The following is a 23,071-nucleotide window of genomic DNA, read 5'->3' as shown; positions in this document are numbered from 1 at the left end:
TCTTAGGTTGGGTGCAGTGTTGTCTCTGAGGGGGAGCCGTCAGGCTGCGCCCTGCACCTTGTACAAGGAACATCCCCTGACCTCCACTGAGATCTGGAAGAAGAGGGGCCAGCTCGTACCAGGGGGCATCCCAGAGGCCCCAAGAACACAGGCCCGCGCCCGGCAACAGTGCGAGGGGTAGCAGGGGAGGCCAGGCGGGTGGCGGCAAGTTCCAGCTGCTCTGGGGGAAGTGGGCTGGAAGCCACAGAATTCCGATGTCCCGACGTGAAGGAAGAAGGGGTAAGCATTCACCGAGGGAGTCTGCGTCAGGCTGCTCCAAGCGCCCGCTGAGCGCGAGCAAACCAGAGCGCCTGCCTTGGGTCTCACCTGGGCAGCGGCAAGACCCTGCCCGCGCGGTGGGCGCTTCAGGTGTCTTAGCTGTAAGCTGATGGAATCTGCAGACTGCCCTAGAATTTGGACCGTATTAGTACAGATACGCGAGCGGGGTCCCGTTGACCTTGAGGGAAAAGACGCCGAGGCTTTACCCGCGGTACAGCCTCCACGCCACCGCCACGGAGCCGCCCCGAGCCACCGCACGCGCCCCGGAAGCCGGTCGGCTTCTACTGCGCCTGCGCCGCGGCCTCCTCTCCCTCCCGCCCCGCCTCCACGAGGGGGCTGGGTCTTAGTCGGCCGGAACTCCCCGCTCCCGACGTTTGCTTCCGGGTCGGAGCCATGGCGGTGGCAAATTCAAGCCCTGTCAACCCCGTAGTGTTCTTTGATGTCAGTATTGGCGGCCAGGTGAGATCCAGGCGGCCACTCCGACTCACGCGGGAGGGAATGGGGATAGAGGGGCAGAACCCACCAACCCAGGGACGCCAGAGAGTGAAACCAGCCAGACCCAGCGACCCGCTGCCAGGGGCCTGGTAGCAGGAGGCGTGGGAATGGCGCGCATCCTGGCTCCCTGCTTCTGGAGGGGCTGGGGGGACCCACGGCTAGGCCAGGGATGCGGAGGCGGGAGAAAGCGGACGGGTCAGCCTCCGGGGCTCCCAGCTTCCTGAGCCCTTCATAGACTTGGACTGAGCCTTGTGACCGTCTCCGTCTCCCTCCGGTTACAGGAAGTTGGTCGCATGAAGATCGAGCTCTTTGCAGATGTTGTGCCCAAGACGGCCGAGAACTTTAGGTAAGGAGATGCTCCAGCTCCGCCAGGTGAGCCGAGCCAGCCGCCGGACCCCAGGCGGCCTGCAGAGTCGCCTGGTGCGGGCTCGGCCCGAACGGTCACCATGGTGACTGTTCGCGTGTCAGTTCGTGTCCGCAGTCTGCAGGCCTGCGTCTGTGCACGCGTGGGGGCAGGTTGACGGGCTTGCTGGCTCCGGCCCTCCGAGGTCCGAGGCGCGCACGACTGTAATGCCACAGTGACTGAGTCTTCACTCTTTCCTTTCAGGCAGTTCTGCACTGGAGAATTCAGGTCAGTCTCGGGCGTGCTTCACTTCTCCGCCTGCTCCTATGGGTGTCTTAGGGCCGCACTGACTGTATTGGGGAACCACCAGCAGGCCGCCAGTGATTGCAGGCGGTGCTGATAAAAGGTGGCACCCCAGGGGTCTGTCCTTCGCAGGTGCTGTTCTCCCAGCGGTCTCTAGGAGAGCCCCTCTGCTCCAGTGCAGGAGCTGCAGAGGCCTTTGATTACCTGTCGTCATTCCAAGTCTCTTTCTTTTTGCTTATAGAAAAGATGGGGTTCCCATTGGATACAAAGGAAGCACCTTCCACAGGTAAGGCCGTTGGCAAGCATCCTGGGGGCTGGGACGCCTCTCAGCATCCGCAGGGGATTGGTTCCAGGATCCCCCTCAGGTACCTAAATCCAAGGATGCCTGGTCCCTTGCATAAAATACATAGTACTCGTATATATGGATTTCCCAAGTTTTTGCACCAAAATAAGTTTATCTTTTAATTCCATTTTCCATCAACTTTTTATTTAAAGTGCCCCTGTTTTGCATATAACCCACACAATCCTCCCATATATATTTTTAAGATTTATTTATTTATTTGAAAGAGAGAGAGAGGCAGAGAGAGAGAGACATCTTCCATCTGCTGGCTCACTCCCCAGTTGACTGCAACAGCCAGAGCTGTCCCGATCTGAAGCCAGAAGCCAGGAGCTATTTCCAGGTCTCCCATGCAGGTGCAGGGGCTCGAGGACTTGGGCCATCCTCCATTGCTTTCCCAGGCCATAGCAGAGAGTTGGATTGGAAGTGGAGCAGCCAGGACTAGAACCAGCACCCATATGCGATGCCAGCACTGCAGGTGGCGAGTTTACCTGCTATGCAACAGCGCCGCCTCCCCCCTTACGATTTATTTATTTATTTGAGAGTTGGAGTTACAGACAGAGGGAGAGGCAGAGAGATATCTTCCATCCACTGGTTCACTCCCCAAATGGCTGCAATGGCCAGAGCTGGAACAGTCAGGAGCCTCTTCCAGGTCTCCCACGTGGGTGCAAGGGCCCAAGCACTTTGGGCCATCTTCTGCTGCTTTCCCAGGCCACTAGCAGAGAATGGGATAAAAAGCAGAGCAGCCGGGACTCGAATCAGCATCCATATGGGATGCCAGCATTGCAAGCTGCAGCTTTACCCACTACACCACAGCACCAGCTCCTTTGCATATACCTAATAAAATGTAATACTATATTGTTCAGGAAATAATGGTGAGAAAAATAACTCAATACATGTTCAGTTCAGATACAGTTTTTTCTCCCAAATATTTTTTATCTCAGGTTGCTTGAATTCCTTGGTTGTGGAATCTATGGATATGGAAGGCTGAGTGTACTTTGTTACGGGGTTAGGATTTTTATTTTTTATTTAGTATTTGAGAGACATGAGAAACAGGGAGTTAGCTCCCGTCTGCTACTTCACTCCCCAAATTCCCACAATAGCCAAAACTGGACCAGGCTGAAGTTGGAAGCCAGGAACTCAGTCCAGCCCTCCCATGTGGGTGGCAGGGACCCAGTGACTTGAGCCATCACCTGCTGCCTGCCAGGGTGCGCGTTATCAGGAAGCTGGAATTGGGAGTGAGCCAGGCATTCCGACGTGGGATGGGGATGTCCCCAGCAGCATTTTAACCACAAGACCAAACATCCGCCCTCCTGATGAGGAGCTTTGAAGAGAACTAAATCAGAGGCTAATTCTTAGCCCTTGAGAAGACATGTTTCTGTGGACTCAGCAACCTGAAGATCTAAATGTTCTAGCTACACTTACAGTCCTCCACTGATTCATTTTATGTATTAAACCAGAAACTGCATCGTTCCACTGTTCTATCAATTTCATGCCTTTATTTGTGTGACCACAGATTTTAAAGATTTATATATTCATTTAAAAAGCAGAGTTAGAGAGAGGGAGAGAGAGATCTTACATCCACTGTTTATTGCCCAGGCGAGGGCTAGGCCAGTTCAAAGCCAGAAGCCTGGAACTCTATCGGGGTATCCCACATAGGAGGCAGGGGGTCAGTACTTGGACCATCTTCCCTGCTTTCTCTGGTGCAGTAGCAGGGAGCTGGATGAAGTGGGCAGCCAGGAGTTGAAGCAGCACCCAGAAGGGATGCCAGCATTGCAGGCAGCGGCTCAGCCTGCTGCGCCACAACAGTGACTCCTAGTTCTTTTTTTTTTTTTTTTAACTATTTATTTATTTATTTATTTGAAAGGCAAACTGACAGATCTTTTATCCGTTGGTTCATTGTCCATATGGCTACAACAGCTGGGACTGGTCCATGGCAAATCCAGGTCTCCCAGATGGATCATAGGGGCCCAAGTCCTTGGGCTATCATCTGCTGCTTTCCCAGTCACACTATCAAGGAGCTGAATTGTCAGGAGAGTGTGCAGCACGCATGGGATGCCAGTGCCACAGGTGGCGGCTTCACTGGCTGCAGCACAACGCCAGCCCTTACGTAAGCGATTTTAAAGCACTTGGCTACAGGGAGCAGCACAAGTGTGGCATGCAGCTGTCCTCACAGAAGTGCTTCCTGTGCAAGGCCGTGGTGGCCTTTGTGCGTGGTTGTTCCGGTGGAGTCTGGTGGTGATTGTTGATATCGGGCAGTTTGTGGATGAGAATCCTTTCTTCATAACCTCCCAGCTGTATCCTTTTATTTATTTTTGTTTGTTTATCTATTACTTCCATTTTAATCCTGACAACTTTCACATAGGCAGGTGTGGTCTCTGACCTCCAACAACACCCCTGTGAGGTAGCACGCATTATTTTCTGTTGCAGAGGAGGAAACAGGTTGAGAAAAGTTAGGGACCCCTGCCTAAGAGTAGTAGCAACCGTTATTAAGCCCCCTGGTGTAGGGGCCATCCCACATATATTCTCCGTTGTTCTTGCCCCCAAAGCTGACGTCAAGCCCTTGACCCGCTTTTGCCATGGTGAATATTTTGGTAGTTTTTCCTGCAGGGTTTTACTTGTTCCTGTTCAAATACCAGATCAGGCACTTAGATCACCTCTCCAGGATGCCCTTATGTATAATTAAAACCCTTCCTAAGGTTAGTGATCCTTTCAGCCCACTCATTCAAAAAGAATAATCATTTGATAGTAAAAGTGATGTAAACATTGTACTTTGAAGTCGACATTAGTCTGACACCTCGGTGGCTAAGTCAATGTTTTTCTAAACCGTGGAATCTTGTTTCAGGGTCATAAAGGATTTCATGATTCAGGGTGGTGACTTTGTTAATGTAAGTGTTTTTCCTTCCCTGTCAAACCCCGGGGGTTAGTTTTGTTGTTACTGCTGCTGCTGTTCTTACTAGGGGGGACCCAGGCCGGAGCTTGAGAAAGAACAGTAGCCAGGATTGACGGGGTCGAGTTAGAAGATGGTGAGAGGGACATCCTTTAGAGTTGTTGGCCACTACTGACTGCACCAGTGACATCAACACTTGCACAGTCATTAAACCTCAGCCCTTCGGGTCAGAAACGACTTTCCCAGCCTACTGCCAGACGGTCCATGACAGCCCTGCAGGAACTGTCCACAGGACCTGAGTTAGAAGGAGCTGACCTGAGTGTTCTGAGTGGCGGTATAAAGCTTCCTCCAGTGAGTTGGATGCTTGCATCCCATTTGCCCTTCCACTTCCAGTGCCACAGTGCCTGGAAAGCTAGGTCTTTCATCAGAAATTGATTGGTAGGCAAAGAATTAGAACCAGATAGGTAGTTCTGAAGGGATATTCACTGTATTCACTGAGAGAGCCCACTGGAATCATCTTTTGCTGCTAACCATGATGTTCTTTTTTAAAATACTGATTTGAAAGGCATACGCACGCACACACACACACACACACACACACGAGAGAGACAGACAGAGATATCTTCTGCTGGTTCACTCATCAAATGCCTGTAACAGCCAGGGGTTGGCCAGTCAAGAGCCAGGAACTCAATCCAGGTCTCCCATCTGAGTGGAATGGACCCAACTACTCAGTCCATCACCTGCTACCTCTCAGGGTGCATGTTAGCTTGGAGCTGGGACTCCAGCCCAGGCACTCTGATGGGGGATGTGGGTGTCCCAAGCAACACTAACTGCTGGACCAAACACCCTTCCCTTTCTTCTGGTTTCTAAGATGCTCAATGCTCCGTGTTGCTAACACTTCCCTTCTCTCCGCTCAGGGAGATGGTACTGGTGTTGCCAGTATTTACCGAGGACCATTTGCCGATGAAAATTTTAAGCTTAGGCACTCAGCTCCAGGTCTGCTTTCTATGGTAAGTGAGTTCCAATCAGGGTTTTGGGTTAGATTTATAGCCAGCTCATTTCTGGGCCCCTCTTGAGGCCCCATGCTGTCTTGTGGGATGGAAGCAAATACTTTGCTGCCTTGCCAAGCCAGGACCTCAAATCCAGCTCTTCCATATGGGTGACAGGTACCCAAGTAGCTGCCCCCAGCTGTGCATTAGCAGGAAATTGGAACAAGGAACAGACCTGGGACCCAAACCCAGAGACTCCAATATGGATGCAGGTGTCCCAAGAGGTATCTTAACTGCTGTGTACCTGTTCCTAAAACTTTATATTTTAAATTTTTATTTAAAAGAGAGAGTGAGGCAGATCTTCCATTCACTGGTTCACTTCCCACATGCCCACAACAGCTGGGATTTGACCAGGCTAAACCCAGGAGCCTAGAACTCAAGCCACATGGGTGGCTGGGACCCCAAGCACTTAAACCATTACTTGCTGCCTCCCAGGGTACTCATTATTAGAAGCTGGAATCGAAAGCAGAGGCACTCTGAGATGGAATGTGAGTGTCCCAAGTGATGTCTTAACTGCTGCATCAAATGCCTGCCCCAGCTTTGTGGTTTAGAGTCAGGATCCTGCCCACAATGTGAGTGGCAGAAGGGGATGATGGGACTGGGACAGAGAAGCCATTTAGGGCACTGCCATACCCAGGGGAGAGACCAGTTCAGCAAACAGTATGCAAGCATCCTTCAAGGAAAATCACTCGGCCAAGTGCAGGATGAGTGCAGAAGCTGCTCGGGTAGGCTCACTTTCACCATGAGGATTAGAAGTCCCCTCTGATGCTTGCCCCTGCAGGGTGGCACTGGCTGGACTATGCGGTCACGTATCTTGCAGCACAGTTGTTTTTGTTTCCATCTTCTACTAAGTCATGAGTTCTTCCAAGGCAAGGACTGGCTGTCATTCATCTCCAGACCTCACTTCCTGACCTAGAAGGGCTTCTGAGCAGGTGTTGGTGAATGACTGGGTGATGATCGGAGTGGAAGCGAACACTGAAGGTGCACTCGACAGCGCTTTCTGTGTGTTAATCCATTTCAGTCCTCTCCTCATCCATTTGAGATGGGTACACGTGAGGAAAGTGAGACATAGACGTTATGTGGCTAACCAAAGTCACAGTCAGTGGTGGAGCTAGGGTTCGAGCCAGGTCATCTGGACCAGACCTTAGGCTGTAAACAGGAGCTATACCACCAGAGAATGAATGTGAATAAATAAGTGTCTACGGCAGAGAGTGTCCTTGAGCTATACAAACATGTATGACTGTTTTTGTACCTACTTGAGGAGAAATGATTATACATAGCAGCAGCAAAAAGAAACAAGATGATTGGAGTCCTTGGGAATTCTATCCTACATTCCAAAGTGGGACTACTCTGGCCTGTTTAGGCAGTCTGTTACTTTTCATACGAAATGTTTTGAATACATCCCCAAAATAGCCCCATCTTTTTTTTTTTTTTTTTTTAAGATTTATTTACTTATTTGAAAGGCAGAGTTACAGAGAGGCAGAGAGAGAGAGAGAAAGGAAGGTCTTCCATCCGCCGGTTCACTCCCTAGATGGCCACAACGGCCGGAGCTTCACTGATCTGAAGCCAGGAGCCAGGAACTGCTTCTGGGTCTCATGCAAAGACTTGGACCATCTTCTACTTCTTTCCCAGGCCATAGCAGAGAGCTGGATCAGAAGTGGAACAGCTGGGACTTGAATGGGCACCCATATGGGATGCCAGCACCACAGGCAGCAGCTTTACCCGCTACGCCACAGCGCCGGCCCCTAGCCCCTTCTTACATGAGGGATTTGTAAAATATGATATAAAATCCCTAACTGGTGGTCACCTCTCTAAACATAATCTTTAATGTATTGCCAGTACTTCGTTCACATTTTTTCTTCACAGTTGAAACACAGACCTAGCCAATTTAAATCCATTAAAAATCTGATTCAAGTTAGTGGCCTATCTAATAAAATTGCCACTTTTGTCTCAGTGGTGTTAATTTTATGAGATCTGTCTTTCCTTCAGAGTAGTAATAATTTCAGTTCTCCTCTCTCTACTCATTGTTTTCCAAAATAAGGGAAATGTACAACAAAATATTCACATAGTTAAACTGACCCTGTTGTAAGGCAGTGCTGCCGAATTCCAGCTGGAGTTCACTGATGTACAGAAGTCTGAATTTCGCAGGTTAAAGGCAGTTTAGGTTATCAGTTTAAAATGTATGCAAAGTCCACTTCATATGAAAGTCAAGGATTCTTTGCAAGGTATCACTCTGCTGTGTAATTATAGTGCATTATTAAATACAATAATTAAAAACAATGTCAAAGAGATGGCTAGACAGTTTCAGATTCTCTGGAAAGTAATTTTTCCTGTAAATTTCAATAATAATGAGATTGGGTGTGGCTCTGAATATGAATAACTACAAGCAAGCATGAACTAAATGTCATTTTTCTAGCACAGCAGCTTCTTGCAGCTCCTTACATTTTGTTAGTATTGTTATGATCTAGTACAAAGTCATTCAGACAGGCCTTTCCCAGCTGGCAGCTAATTTGTAATTATCATCAAGTTGTAACCAGTTTGGGACTAATACAACAAATCATGTCTCCAAAACAATTGTTCCTATTGTAAACACTCTGTAGGGAAAATGTACATTTGTTAAAGGGTCCAGCTCCTCAAGAGCAGGGCTGCTGTGTTTGTTCATCTTTGTGTCTTTGGGTTTTGCTTTTTAAGTTTTTTAAAGTTTGTTATTTAAGAGGCAAAGTTAGAGGGGAGAGAGAGAGGGCAAGCTCTTCTGTCTGCTGGTTCACTCCACAAATGGCCACACTGGCCAGGCCTGGGCCGGGCAGAAGCCAGGAGCCTGCAACTCCATCTGGCTCTCCCACGTAGGTGGCAGGAACCCAAGTACATGAGCCATCCCCTACTGCTTTCCCAGGTACATTAGCAGGGAGCCGGATCAGAAGTGGAACAGCCAGAACTCAAATTGGCACCTGTTGGGTACTGGTGTTGCAGCCCCCATCTCTGTATCTTTTGATCCTGGCTTAGGCTGTGACCCCTAATAGGTGCTCAGATAGGTTTACTGAAAGGAAGTGTGGAGGAACCAGGGCCACAGGCTCTTTTGGGAATCTCGCCTCTAACATGGACAGAGAAAGTAACTGCAGGTGTGTTTGGTCCCCATCAGGCCAACAGCGGTCCCAGTACAAACGGCTGTCAGTTCTTTATCACCTGCTCGAAGTGCGATTGGCTGGATGGGAAGCACGTAGTATTTGGTAAGTTCTACTCCTGTCCTGACAGCTAGGCTCCACTCATCCAAGGTGGGACTCCCAGAGGAGCCAATCCCAAACCCTTGCCAAGAATGTGCAACTGGTGTTACCTCCAGGTAGTAGGAGGGCAGATGCAAGTGGGGTGGGGAAGATGTGTGGTTAGAGGACTAGAAGGAAGAGCAAAGGGGCGACCTGATGTGGTGTGTAACCACTTGGGTAACAGGTATGCTGAAGGGAAAAACTCAGATGTTGGGACTAAAGAAATGCCCTAGTAGTGAGCTAAGCCACCACCTGCAGTGCCAGCATTCCATGTGGGCGCTGGTTCAAATCCTCGCTGCTCCACTTCCGATCCAGCTCTCTGCTGTAACCTGGGAAAGCAGAAGATGGCCCAAGTTCTTGGGCCCCAACACCCCTGTGAGAGACCCAAAAGAAGCTCCTGGTTTTGGTTCAGCCCAGCTTGGGCTATTGTGGCCATTTTGAGAGTAAACTAGTGGATGGAAGGACAACCCCGCCCCCCCAACTCTGCCTTTAAAATAATAAATCTATAAAAAAAAAAAGACATGCCATACAGGCAACATACTACAGTGGGTTTTAGAATTGTTCAGACGTGGGGCTGGCACTGTGGTGTGGTAGGCTAAGCTTCCGCCTGTGGCACTAGCATCCCATATGGGTGCTGGTTCAAGGCCTGGCTGCTCCTCTTCCCATGCAGCTCTCTGCAAATGTGCCTAGAAAAGTAGTGGAAGGTGGCCCAAGTGCTTGGGCACCTGCACCCTTGTGGAAGACCCAGAGGAAGCTCCTGGCTCTGGCTCCTGGCCCATGGCTCCAGATCTGCTCAGCTTTAGCCGTTGGGGTCATTTTAGGAGTGAACCAGCGGATGGAAGACCTCTCTCTCTCTAACTCTACCTCTCAAGTAACTAAATCTATAAGATAAAAAAAATAAGCTTGAGCCCTAACTTTGCTGCTTGTTACCTGTGACCTTAGGCAAGTCATTTTGCTTCCACTGAATCCCAATTTTTTTTCTAAGATTTTGTTTGTTTATGTGAAAGTCAGAGTTGCAGAGAAAGAGGGAAAGAGAGATCATCCATGTGCTGGTTTACTCCCCACATGGCTGCAACGGTTAGCGCTGGGCCAGGGCAGAACCAGGAGCCAGGAGCCTCATCCATATCTCCCACGTAGGTTGGAGGGGTCCAAACGCTTGGGACATCTTCCACTGCTTTTCCTAGGCCTTTAGCAGGGAGCTGGATCAGAAGTAGAGCATCCTGGACACAAACCAGCACCCATATGGGATGCTGGCATCGTAGGCAGCTTTACCTGCTACACCACAACACCAGCCCCTCCATTTCTGAAAGTTAGTAAAAGGGATTAGTAAGATAATATCCAAGAACATGCTTTGGAAATGAAAATGCTATGTAAACAAGAAGAATAAAGTCCAACTTGTACTCTTCCTGCAGGAAAAATCATCGATGGCCTTCTGGTGATGAGAAAGATTGAGGTAAGTCCTACTTGCTCTCTTTCCCAGCCGTTCGGGTCTGGTCCCTGCTGACTAGAGAAGGTAAAGACAGAGCCAGTCTTCCCTGCCTCTGGTTCCCTGCACACCCTCTGGAAAGGGAGGAGGTCGCACTCTCCCCTTGAGTGCTCTGTCCCTGTCGGTTAGGCTCTCTGTCCCACAATGAGGAGCGGCCTCTGGCAACCTGGTCCCCTCAGCCCTGCGTCCAGGGTCCCTCGTGATCTGATCCCTGCCTGCCCCGCTGTGCTGCACACTCTGTGTCAGGCTGCTGGCCCTGCTCCCACTGTGCCACACACGGCTCCGCCCCAGCCCTTGCCCCTGCTGTTTCCTCCACCTGGATGCTCTTCTTTCTCTTCCCCCTGGTGGGATCGCGTTCATCCATCTAGGCCCAGATCAAGCCTTCTCTATTTTCTTTTCTGTTCATTTAATTTTGCCCCCTCCCCCCCCCCATCAAAGAGCTAAACAGATCTTCCATCTGCTCGTTCACTCTGCAAATGCCTGCAGTAGCTGGGTCTGGGAGACTGAGGCAGGAGCTGGGAACTCAGTTTAGATCTCCCATGTGGGTGACAGGGACTCAAGTACTTAAGCCATAACCTGCTGCCTCCCAGGCTGTGTATTAGCTAGAATCGGCAGTGGAGCTGGGACTGGAACCCAGGTACTTCCCTAATGTGGGGTGCAGGTGTCTTTAACTGCTAAGCCAAACACCCTTCCCCCTATGCCACCCTTTTAAGCATTAGTTTAGTTGCTTTGTCTCTGCATATAACTCTGTGACTTACTGTGTTGTTATGAATCATAGCTTGATATTTTCCAAGTGCTTTACATTTTTCTTTGAACTGTACTGTGTCCTTTTCCTGTCTGCTGGGATGTAGATTGTCATATCAGTCTCTTAGTCCTGGGTCATTAGCACAGGAACAGGCAGACATCGGTATGGCTTCAATGAAGGAGTGAACACGTGACTGAGAAGGTAAGTGTCCTCTGCTCTCTTCCCAGAATGTTCCCACAGGCCCCAACAATAAACCCAAGCTGCCTGTGGTGATCTCACAGTGTGGGGAGATGTAGTCCAGACCAAGACTGAACCAGGTAAGTGGGTCTGTATCCTGTTCGGTTAGGAACCAGACCCCAGAGAAGGTGGCATGGTCCAGTGGAAAGAATTTTAGACTTGAAGATACAGGATGGAGCCCATGTCCCCTGTTTGTGACGTGGGGTATCACTTCCCTTTCCTCTGCAGAATGGTGATAATGCCTCTGTCTCAGGGTCGCTGTGAAGATGGCAGAGGAAGAGTGTGTCTTAGTCCCTTTTAAGAATAGACTAGCGGCTGGGAAGACCAGGTGCAGCTTGGAAAGAAAAGCAAAACATGATCTGATTAAGGCTTCCCTGTTCCATTAGACAAGTGACACGATACCGTCTCATGAGAACTTTCACAGTTTCCTGAACAACATCAGACTACCTTGTTCACTGTGTTTTCAACACGGCATTATATCTTGAAGATCTTTCCTTGTTAGTGCGTGTGAGACTACCTTTGTATTTATAAAACAAAACTAACTATGCCATATTCCATGAGCCGCTGGCATCGTGCAAAATTGGCCCTCCCTATTTGCAGGTTCTGGTTCTGCAGATGCAGGCAAATGCAGACTGAAAATATTTGAAAAAGAATTTCTTTCCTTTCTGGTCATTCTTCTCTGCACAATACAGGATAACAACTTTACACAGGATTTACCCGCTTTGTGTATCATAAGTAATCTAGAGATGATAAAGTATCCAGGGGCCCTTGTTGTGGCATAGCAGGTAAAGCCACTGCCTGTGACGCCACCTTCCCACATGGGCACAGGTTTGTGTCTGGGCTATTCCACTTCCAATCAGCTCCCTGCTGATGGCCCATGTCCTTTGGCTCCTGCACCCACATGGGAGACCCAGAAGAAGCTCCTGGCTTCAGGCTAGCCTGGCCCTGGCCATTGTGGCCATCTGGGGAGTGAAGCAGCAGATGGAGGATTCCTTCCTCTCTCTAACTCTGCCTTTCAAATAAATCTATCAATCTTAAAAAAAAAAAAAAAAAAAAAAAGCTATCCAGAATTTATTTTTATTTATCTCCAAATGGAGATCCAGGCACATACCAGGCCATATTAACGACTGCCTGTACCTGTATCTGTGACTCACTTGGTGCTCAGAGCATCTGGCAATTATAGGCATTTGATAAAAATGTATTGCATGAGTTAGTAGAGAGGCGGAATGTCAGGCATTTTAGGCAGGGACCTGGCGTCAGCAATGCTGAGGCAGGAATGCGCAAGTGTGTGCTGAGAGCTGTGCATGAGCCTCTCTCTTCTGCAACCAACGGGGCCTCCCCAGGCCCGACTGACAACCCTGAACTTTCCCTTCCGCCAATCCCAGGGGCCCCTTGGGCTCAACCTGCTCTCCCCTTTCAATAGGTGCTGGCAGCTCCCTCCATGTGCACAAGCGTGTGCTGCTACAATTGAACGCACACGTCCTTTTCCTTCAAACAACGGACCGCCCATAACTACTGGAGGATAAGAGTGATAATACAAAACTCAGAATTTCTACGTTTGGGGTCTCTTCTGCGTTTTCTGAGTCCTTCATGGGAAGTTGCTGGAAGCCCCTTCCTGGGGGGGGGGGGTGAGGAGATCATGAGCTTTCCCCTCCCATCTGCCGTTAGCAGAAGCATGTGCACTCTGCCCCATGAAGGCCCTCCTCTCAGCCCGGGGCTCCAGCAGGACACGCTCCTCTGGGGCTGTTTGACGTTCCGGAGGCCCTGTGGACCCGGGCCCTGGAAGAGACCATCCTTTCCAAGACGAGGGCGACGTTCTGTCTCTGCTGCCCTGTTTGGAAGGTTCTGGCCACAGGACTGTTGAGCACTTGAGATGTGGCTAGTATGACTGAGGGATGAATTTTTTATTTTATATAATTCAGGGGCCACATGCAGCTACTGGCTACTAAATGGGACAGTGAACTCCAAACTTAGGTACCTCCCATTCAGTCTCATAATCTGGACTTGCTCAGAATTCCATCTCATAAGTGTTAGAAACACGATAATAAAAGCAATTATCATTTATCAAATACATCGCTTTTTAAAATTGCTTATTTAAAAGGCAAGAATGATGGGGGTGGGGTAGGGGAGAGAAAGAGATCTCCATCTGCTTGTTCACTCCCCCAAATGGCTGCAATAGCTGTGGCTGGACCAGGCTGAAACCAGGAGCCCAGAACTTCATCCAGGTCTCTCAAGTGGGTGGCAGGGACCACTTGCTGCCTCCCAGGGTGCACATTAGCAGGAAGCTGCATCCGAAGCAGAGAAGCCAAGACAGATCAGGACTTCAGAGTGGTATGTGGTTGTCCCAAGCAGCTGCTTGACCCATTGTACCACAGAGTCTGCCCTGCCAAGTACTTGTCCTGCCCAAATATTGAGCTAAGAACTGTACTTCAATTATTTCATGTTACTCTACCAGGAAGCCCTAACATAGGCTTTACAGTGTTAGAGAAGCTAGGGGGCAGTCTGATGGGAAGGATTCTACAAATAGGTAGCCCACTCTGGGTTGCTGAATAATGTGATTTGGGAGAATCAGGGAGAAGAGATTACTGCCCCAGGGAGTGGAGGGGGCCATGGAGGGAAGTGGTATCATGATACCATTTTTCTCTGATCTTTCAGGAGGGTTTCCTAGCCCTCAAGTTTTGGTGGCAGAAGAATGCTTGGACATAGATGATGTTTTTAAGCCCTCCTGGGCAGTATTTCTCATAGTTCCATGTGTAGATCAGTATCCAAGAGAAATTGTTAAAATACTGGGTCTGAGTCAGTGGATCTGGATGGGGCTGAAATTTTGCATTAAAATTTTTTTTTTTAATTTGTTTGAAAGGCAGAGAGAAAAATGGATAGAGATCTCCTGTCCGCTGGTTCACTCCCCAGTGTCTGTAGCAACCAGGGCTGGACCGGGCCAAAGTCAGGAAACCCAGGTCTCCCACATGGTGGCAGATACCCAAGCACTGCTGCCTCTGCTGCCTCCCAGGGTGCACATTATCAAGAGGCTAGAATTGGGAACAGAGCCAGGACTTGCACCCAGGCATCGTACAGGAGGTGGGCATCCCGAGCCGTTTCTTAACTGTTGCACAAATGCCTGCCCTGGGTTGTTCCTTTGTGACCAGCTCCCAGGTGTGCTGGTGCTGACTTTGAGCAACAAGAGAATAGAGCCACAGTGTCTGTTTTGATTGCGAACTCGCCATAGTCCAGAGAAAAGACCCAGGAGGAGACACTCCCTTGGTGGCCCTGGAATATGGGATGAAGAGGCGAGGAACCAAAGATGGAAGACAGGTGAAATCACTTCATCAGTTGAACCTCCTTTGGGAGCACTTCCCTCCGGAACTCTTTTGTGTTTTGCCTTCCTAAGTTCTGACTTAGTTTTTAGTGAAAATAAAGTTTTCTGTACTGCTCTAGACCTTGAGATGGAGAAGCCTTGGTCGTTGTGTTGGGTTTTGATCTCAGTGGCTCTGCATGGTGAATATGGTTAGGTATAGAGTAAACTGACATCAACCCTCAGGATTCTCCAACTGTCATCTGAACTGGGTTCTTTGCTACTTACATACACAAGAGGATTCTAAAAGTTCAGAGAAAAATGAAGTTATTGGTGTAAGATGTTTTGAAATCATGGACATCTGTTTCATAATACAGTGTCCATGAACTTTTTAAAACTTTTATTTTCATTTTACTTAAAAGGCAGAGAGACAGACACATATCTTCCATCCACTGATTCACTCCCCAAATGCCTATAGCACCTAGGACTGTGCCAGACCAAGGCTAGGAGCTGAGGCTTTAATCCAGGCCTCCTAGGTGGGTGGCCGGGACCCAAGTATTTGAGCTTAGGCTTGCTGTCTCCAAGGGTGCACGTTAGCAAGAAGCTGAATCCAAAGAAGAGAAGCCAGGATTTGAACTCAGGCTCTCCAATGTGGAATGTGGGCATCCCTAGTGGCATCTTAACTGCTGTACTAAATGCCCACCCCAGTAGTTCAGAGTAGATAGCAGAGAGACTCTTTACAGTTGATATTGTCCTTTTTACACTTGAATCTTCGGTGTTGACTATGATCTTATAACACAGTATAAATGTAGGTTTTACTAATCCTAATCCCTCCCGGCCCCTCTCAGGAGCACGCCCATAGCTGGTGCTAACATCAGTTTGTGAATCCCTGCATCCTCTCCTCCCAGGCCTAGGCTTAGTGAACGGTTCCAGCCCGGGGGCTCCAGCAGCGTTTGGTTTATTCCTCCTTTACGGCACTTAACCCATTGGTCACTGAGCTCCTTAAAGCAAGAACCGTGGTCACTAACACAGTGCCTGATCTATTAGAGCTTGGGTCCAGGTGCGCTATGCAGTTCCTTTTCTTTTCTTTTCTTTCCTTTTTTTTTTTTTTTCTTCTGGACAGGCAGAGTTAGTGAGAAGGAGAGACAGAGAGAAAGGTCTTCCTTCCATTGGTTCACCCCCAAATGGCCGCTCCGGCTGGCACACTGCGCCGATCCGAAGTCAGGAGCCAGGTGCTTCCTCCTGGTCTCCCATGCGGGTGCAGGGCCCAAGCACCTGGGCCATCCTCCACTGCCTTCCCGGGCCACTGCAGAGAGCTGGACTGGAAGAGGGCAACCGGGACAGAATCCAGCGCCCCAACCGGGACTAGAACCTGGTGTGCTGGCGCCGCAGGTGGAGGATTGATTAGCCTAGTGAGCTGCGGCGCTGGCCGCGCCATGCAGTTTCTAAGTGAGTTTATACATTTTTATAGAGTTTGGAGGACCCGGGGTTTAACTTCTGTCTATCTACATTATGACACCACCAGGACCCACTGTCCACAGGGGGAGGGTGGGGCCCGGCGGAGGGGGCAGTAGTATCTGAGAGTGCTCTTCAAGGCCATAAACACAGTGTGGACCTTCCTTTCTCCAAAACGTGCCAGGAGGAAGGACTGCTCTGTTCTGGAGCTCCACAGACAGATGTCAGTCCAAGGAGAAGCACGCCCGGGCTTTGGAGCCCAGCACACTCACCGCCGTGACCTCAGGACAGTGAGCCCCGGGCCTCCTGTGCTCCTCTCCATAGAAACCATGCCTGCTGCTCGGAGTGGGACGGGAAAACAGTAAACGGGACAGTATGCCTGGTTCTTGTGCGCTATACCTCTCAAGGGTGCCCTGCGGAACTGGAGTCTGACCCGTGGCTGTGCTGTTGGGAAAGAGGAGCAGGAGTGTGGAGGGCAGCGGGGAGTCCCGGCGGCTCACCTGTGCCCCTCACTGACCGCCACTGCTCTGCCGTCGTAGGCCTCCCCTCACTCCAGGAGGTGTGCTTCACTCTGGCTGTGCTTCCTGCCTGCTGCTTCCCCTTTGATCAAGAGACCCAGGAGGTATCACAGATTCAGAACCCAAGATTGTCTGTGTTTAAGTTTTCAACTGTAAATAAAGTTTATGTGTGTTTTCTTGTATTGTGTTGTTATTTTTGTTTCTCGAATAAAAGAGATCTATCTGCCAGTTCAGTCTGGGTCTCCTCTGGGTGGCAGGGACCCCAGTACTGAACCATCACCTGCTGCCTTCCTGCATTAGCTGGCCGGCAGCTGGAATTAAAAGCAGAGCCAGGACTGGAGCCCAGGCACTGCTCCGCGGGGTGGGAGTGTTCCTGGTGGCATCTTACCTGCTGCACCAGACACCTTCCTTGTTTCTAGGGTGCTACAGTGAAGGCACTGTCTCCTCAGAAGATCAGCGTCTCCAGAGACCCACACAGCCCAGAGCCAAGGCCTTGCTGTGCATGAAGTTATTTCAGAAACTTCAAGGACAGGGCCGGCACTGTGGCATAGCAGGTAAAGCCACCACCTGAAGTGCCGGCATCCGATAGGGGCGCTGGTTCAAGTCCCGGCTGTTCCACGTCTGATCTAGCTCCCTGCTATGGCCTGGGAAAGCAGTAGAAGATGTCCCAAGTCCTTGGGCCCTTGCACCCGCGTGGAAGACCCAAAAGAAGCTCCTGATTCCTGGCTTCAGATGGGCACAGCTCAGACTGTTGTGGCCATCTGGGGAGTGAACCAGCAGATGGAAGATCTCTCTAACTCTGCCTTGCAAATAAATAAATCTTAAAAAAAAAAAAAAAAAAAAAAAAAAAAAAAAAAAAAAAAAAAAACTTCATGGAGAAATGGAATTAAAGGATATATCTATTGGTATAAAAATATTTATTTTAAAGATTTATTTATTTGAAAAAGTTACATAGAGGCAGACAGAGAGAGAGGTCTTCCATCCACTGGTTCACTCTCCAGATGGCTGCAACGGCTGGAGCTGCGCAGATCTGAAGCCAGGAGCTTCTTCCGGGTCTCCCACGTGGGTGCAGGGACCCAAGGACTTGGGCCATCTTCCACTGCCTTCCCAGGCCACAACAGAGAGCTTGATTGGAAGAGGAGCAGCTGGAACTAGAACCAGTGCCCATATGAGATGCGGCGCTTCAGGCCAGGGTGTTAACCCGCTGCGCCACAGCTCCGGCCCCTAAAAATATTTTTAAATCCATATATTTTTCATGAACCTTCTGAAGGCCCATGTATACATGGATTTCAGAATTTTTTGCATCAAATACTTTTACGTCCATGTTCCGTGAACTTGGTAAAGTCCCCTTGTTTGTTCATGCTTAAGACTAGCTATCTCCCGCTTAGGTTCAAGCTTGCTGGTCAGAGAAGGCGAAGCCCCAGGTGCTTCACAACACCATTTGGTCCAAGGATGTTCCAACAGCTTCAGTGTGGTCAGCTCTGGAGAGTGGCAGAAGGGCCACTTACTTGGGATGTTTGAGGCTGGGAGACCCTTTGGAAAAAAGGGTTTTGATGATGAAGTGGGAATCATTTGGCAAGCTTTTGAGTCTGGGGTCATTTTTTCAAACAGCTGAGAGGTTGAGAATTTCACTTCCTCTTTCAGCTTCGTCACCTGTACAGTGAGGATAATACCTTTGTTCAAAGTGTCAAATAAGCGAATGGATACGAGAGTACCCTGTGAACAGTAACATGACTTGGGGAAAATGGGGTCCCGTGAGTGTCGCGTTGAGGGAAAGAAGAAAGTCCCCGGTGTTCCTTCCGCAAGGCATTGTCTGGGTTCTGTTCTCCCTTCTTGTGGACAGCGATGCCTCCCAGCGACTAGTGGTGGCAGAGGAAGCAGCTGGAGTCCACGACAGCATAGGGTGTCGTTCAACATGCCCTTCCTGTGCAACAGGGACGAGGGCAATGGTGAGACAGCCAAGGACCCTGCGGTTTAGATACCGACCACTCTGCAGCCAAGTCACGGGCTCCAGGAGACACGGGAGGGACGGTGATCCAGCAGAGGAGCCAGCTCTGCGTAACTACCCGGTTTGGGACTGTAGAGGGGGGGTGGGGCCAGCCCGGTTCTTGCCATGGGCTGTCCAGCAGGTGCAGCTACACCCGAGGCCTGCCTTCTAGTGTCCGCATAGGCACGAGGCTGGGAAAATGTGCCTGTGTTTGTGATGGAAGATGGGCAGTTTCCCTTCAAGACAGTCTTAGAGTGAGTGCCTTTATGAGGGCAGGAAGGATGGCCTGGTGTTTTTGGTTTTTGATTTTTACTGCTGTGTCCTGGAAGAGTTAAGCATCTAGTATCTGTTCCATGAGTGACTGACTGAGCATGCTGTGTGCAAGACTTTGTGGGAACAGAGAGAGGTGCCTGGGATGACAGCAAGAGGTCAAAAAGGCTTCTTGGACGAGAATATTTGAGGCAAGCATTGACAGATTGCTTGGAGTTCACCAGATCAGCTTAGGGAGGGCTTTCCCGGGAGAGGGGAACATGTTCTTGGGGCAGAGTTGGATACAGATGGGGGACAAGGTGAAAGTTACTTCACAAGGAGACTTGGGATGAATGCCCTTGCTCCTCTTTCCACCTTAAGACAGGCGGTGGAGTTGTTGGTCCTGTGTCACGATGTGGAGGCCCTGGGCGGGCGGCAGGGGAAGGCTGGAACAGAGACAGAGCTGCATTTCCACAGGGGCTCCGTTCTGCGGTGCTCAGTGCCGTCTCCGTCCGCAGTGGCCGAGATGCGGCCATAGGAGACTGGCTTCTTTCTTAAACAGCTCATCTCCGTGCTCTGCACCGAAGGAAGTCATCGGATGAGCTGTGGTACTTTACCAACAGTTTAAAGGCGAATGTTACAGAATTTGTATTTCTGCTTGAGAAGTCATCCCTGGGAAGCAGATTCCGTAACTCAACTCTGGGGAAGAGCTCCCAAGCTGGTAGGGGCAGCGCGGCAGAACCGCCTTTTGAGGAGAGATTTTAGCACTCAAAGCCGTGTGAGGCTGGAAAGATGGACAGGCGACTCTGGAAGTGTTGCTGCAGGCCTCTCTGCCCTGCATTACTGGCGCTGCCCGGATGAGCTGTGTGCTGCCTGGACCTCCCTCAGACCATCTTCCGCAGCACAACGTTCATTTACCAAACACATTGCAGTCATGTGTGCCGGGCCCTGGGTTCAGTGCTCGAGGAACTCAGTCTGGTAGGGAAGATTTAATCTAAGCCAAGATGTAAAGGATGGGGAAGTAGGGAGGTAACGGAGAAGAAGTGTTAGAACCTTCTGTGGCCACCCAGGGGAAGCAACGGCTAAGTGGAAGTTTGGACAGGAATGGGAGAGAGTGGCGAGGTAAAGTTGGAAAAGTCATACCGAGGCCCATCAACTCCCTTGAGGAATTTGGACTGTCCTAAACGTCATGAAGATTTTAACTAGCACAGTGTCATCCGATGTTTTTAAAAGAACCCAACACTTGAGTGTTGTGGGGAATGACAGAGTAAGAAAGAAGCTGAATCTTACTAGCACCAGCTCAAGTCCCGGCTTCTCTTCCGATCCAGCTCTCTGTAATGGCGCAGGTCCTTGCACCCACGTGGGAGACCTGGAGGAAGCTCCTGGCTCCTGGCTTCGGATTGGCCCAGCTCCAGCCATGGCGGCCATTTGGGGAGTGAACCGGCAGATGGAAGACTTCTCTCTGAAACTCTTTCAAATAAATAAGTAGCTAAATCTTGAAGAAAAAAAAAAATGTTTAGTTGAGGGGCCAGTGCTGTGGCATCAGAGGCTAAACATCCGCCTGCTGTGCCTGCATCCCACATGGGGGCCGGTTTGTGTCCCGACTGCGCCCCTTCCAATCCAACTCTCTGTGCTGTGGCCTGGGGAAAAAGTGGAAGATGGCCCAAGTGCTTGGGCTCCTGAACCCACATGGGAGACCTAGAATAAGTTCCTGACTCCTGGCTTCCAGTCTGCCATTTTGGGATTGTACCAGCAGATAGAAGACCTCTCTCTGTAACTCTCTCAAATAAATAAATATTTTTTTTTAAATATTGACACTATCTAAAGATTTTGTGGCATGTTAAAACTGCATGAAATTTTGGGCCAGCACTGTGGCATAGCGGATAAACCCACCACCTGCAGTGCCAGCATTCCATGTGGGTGCCAGTTCAAGTCCTGGCTGCTCCACTTCTGATCCAGCTCTCTGCTATGGCCTGGAAAGCAGTGAAAGATGGCCCAAGTCCTTGGGCCCCTGTACTCGCATGAGAGACCTGGAAGAAGCTCCTGGCTTCGGATCGGCACAGCTCTGGCCGTTGTGGCCAATTGAAGAGTGACCCAGCAGATGGAAGACCTCTCTCTCTCTCTCTCTGCCTCTCCTCTCTCTGTGTGACTCTGACTTTCAAGTAAATAAATCAATATTTTTTTAAAAACTGCACGAAATTCACATATCAGTGTTATCAGTGTCCATACCCCCCCTTTTTTGGGGGGGGTAACACACGCTGGTTTATGATTGATTTCAGGCTCCCTAGATGAATGGTGCAGAACTGAATGGCCCACCAAGCTTGAGGTGGTGACCATTCTACCCTCACAGAAAAGAACTTGCCCATCCCTGCTCTAAACAACAGAGGAAGACAGGCTAGGGCGGTGGCCTAAGGAATGAGGGACTGCATGGTCCTTTAGGGATCTTTGCACAGGGCTGAGCCTGAGGCTGTTGGAGGTGGGACCACCAGGCTAGGACCGGGATGACACGGGTGAGATCTGCACTGGCTTCCCATCCTTGCTCCTCCACAACCGCTCTCCTCTCGGCAGCCTTTTTTTTTTTTTTTTTTTAAGAGGATGCCATTCCCTACTCACAACACTAATGTTGCCTGTTCCACTCCTGACCTTTGGAAAAATTCCAAATTAATCTTTCTGCCTTTCAAATAAATAAAATTTTTTAAAATAAATAAAAGAGCTGGCGCTGTGGTGCACTGAGTTAAGTAGCTGCGTGTGACACCAGCATCCCATCAGAGCACCTGTGGGAGTCCTGGCTGCTCCACCTCCAATCCAGCTCCCTTCCACACACATGGGAGAGCCGGACGGAGTTCCTGGCTCCCGGCTGATGGGGTCATTTGGGGAGGGAACCAGCAGATGGGATCAATCTCTGTATCTTCCTTTGTGTTTCAGATACATATAAAAATGCCCAAACAGCTAGTTGACCTTGCCTACCCCTGTAGCCCCGGGCTTCACTCCTGTCTTAGTGGGCTACCGGCATTCCCCAGACCTCATCTCTTCCTGCCTCCAGGCCTTTCCACAACCCTCCCTGTGCACCGCACCCTCTTCCTGCTTCCACTCCCAAAAGGCTTTGTGCTTTCGCAGCTCCGGGGCGTTCGGAGCGTTGAGTACTTAAATTTCTGTCTCCGTCGGAGGGCAGATGGACTCGCGAACTGTTTCACCCCAACCCCCGCGAGACGCCTAATTAGGACGGAACCAAGTGGGCGGAAGACTTCGGCCACATCAGGCTGGCAGCCTCAGGTGTGCGTTTGTGAAACGTGGACACTAATTCCTATCTCACGTGGTTGTTCTAGGGATAAAATGCAAAAGTAAAGCCTGGCTTGTTCAATAAACGTGATCCGAAATCCAGTCCCACTCGTGGCCAGTACAAAAAGGGCGACTAAAGCAGGAAGACACTCCTCGCACGCGGGGGTCGGAAGTCAGGTCCCCGGAGTACACCCCCCGCCCCAAACGCGCTGAGCCCGGCGGCTGAGAGCCTGCGTGGCCGCTCCAAGGTGACTGCTCTCCCAGCACGTACGTCTTCAGTCAGCTCCAGAAGCCGCCGGCTGTGCCGCGAGTACACGGCCATTAAAAAGACGGCTCTCTCGCCCGACAGGACGGGAGAGGAGAGAGGGAGGCCTCTCTCCGAAGCGCTAAGATGTGGCCCCGGGTCAAGCCAAGCAACGACGGCCCAGGTGTTTAGTCATGCCTTCTCTTCAGCGGGCATGGGATAGATACAACCGTGAACGTGGAGCGCCCGCGGGATGCAGCCTCGTGAAAGTCACGTTCCCTCTGCCCATCCTCGCGGGTACTCTATGGTTCTTGTGGTAACTACTCTAATTCTAGTTCCGGTCTCTATGGCGGCGGAGGCAGGAACGGTTGTAGGTCGGCCGAATTAGCCGCCGACGGGCCAATGAGAATGGAGGAGTGATAACGTGTTAGCCAATAGAAGCCAGGAATTGGGGTCAGGTGGTGAGATTGACAGCACTGCGGACCAGTGAACAATGCCGGGGGCGGGTGGATCGCAAGGCTTATCCCGCCTGTCCCGCCATTCTCGCTAGTTCGATCGGTAGCGGGAGCGGAGAGCGGACCCCA

At 50.3% G+C, this 23,071-nt stretch overlaps 1 protein-coding gene across 9 annotated transcripts; it reads left to right on the top strand.

Annotated features, from left to right (window-relative positions):
* Window positions 1-622: 622 nt before the first annotated feature.
* Window positions 623-16,910, top strand: PPIH (peptidylprolyl isomerase H). 9 transcript variants are annotated; one of them, XR_011390754.1, is made up of 11 exons: window positions 623-777; window positions 1,095-1,159; window positions 1,421-1,444; window positions 1,701-1,745; window positions 4,642-4,684; window positions 5,604-5,696; window positions 8,875-8,962; window positions 10,408-10,448; window positions 11,454-11,543; window positions 12,887-13,794; window positions 16,395-16,910. XR_011390754.1 is itself a non-coding variant. In XM_008265450.4 (10 exons), the coding sequence occupies exons 1-9, from the start codon at window positions 712-714 to the stop codon at window positions 11,520-11,522; spliced, it is 534 nt and encodes a 177-aa protein (XP_008263672.1). In that variant the 5' UTR covers window positions 623-711; the 3' UTR covers window positions 11,523-11,543; window positions 16,750-16,910. The 9 variants fall into 9 exon arrangements, 5 of the variants coding, with proteins under 5 accessions (XP_008263672.1, XP_008263671.1, XP_008263674.1 ...); XR_011390756.1 differs by lacking the exon at window positions 16,395-16,910 and adding an exon at window positions 14,610-14,905; XR_011390757.1 differs by lacking the exon at window positions 16,395-16,910 and adding an exon at window positions 14,328-14,905.
* Window positions 16,911-23,071: the final 6,161 nt, after the last annotated feature.

This window comes from Oryctolagus cuniculus, chromosome 7, assembly GCF_964237555.1.
Source record: "Oryctolagus cuniculus chromosome 7, mOryCun1.1, whole genome shotgun sequence".
NCBI classification, from domain to species: Eukaryota; Metazoa; Chordata; class Mammalia; order Lagomorpha; family Leporidae; genus Oryctolagus; species Oryctolagus cuniculus.
This window is presented reverse-complemented; position numbering and strand designations above follow the sequence as displayed.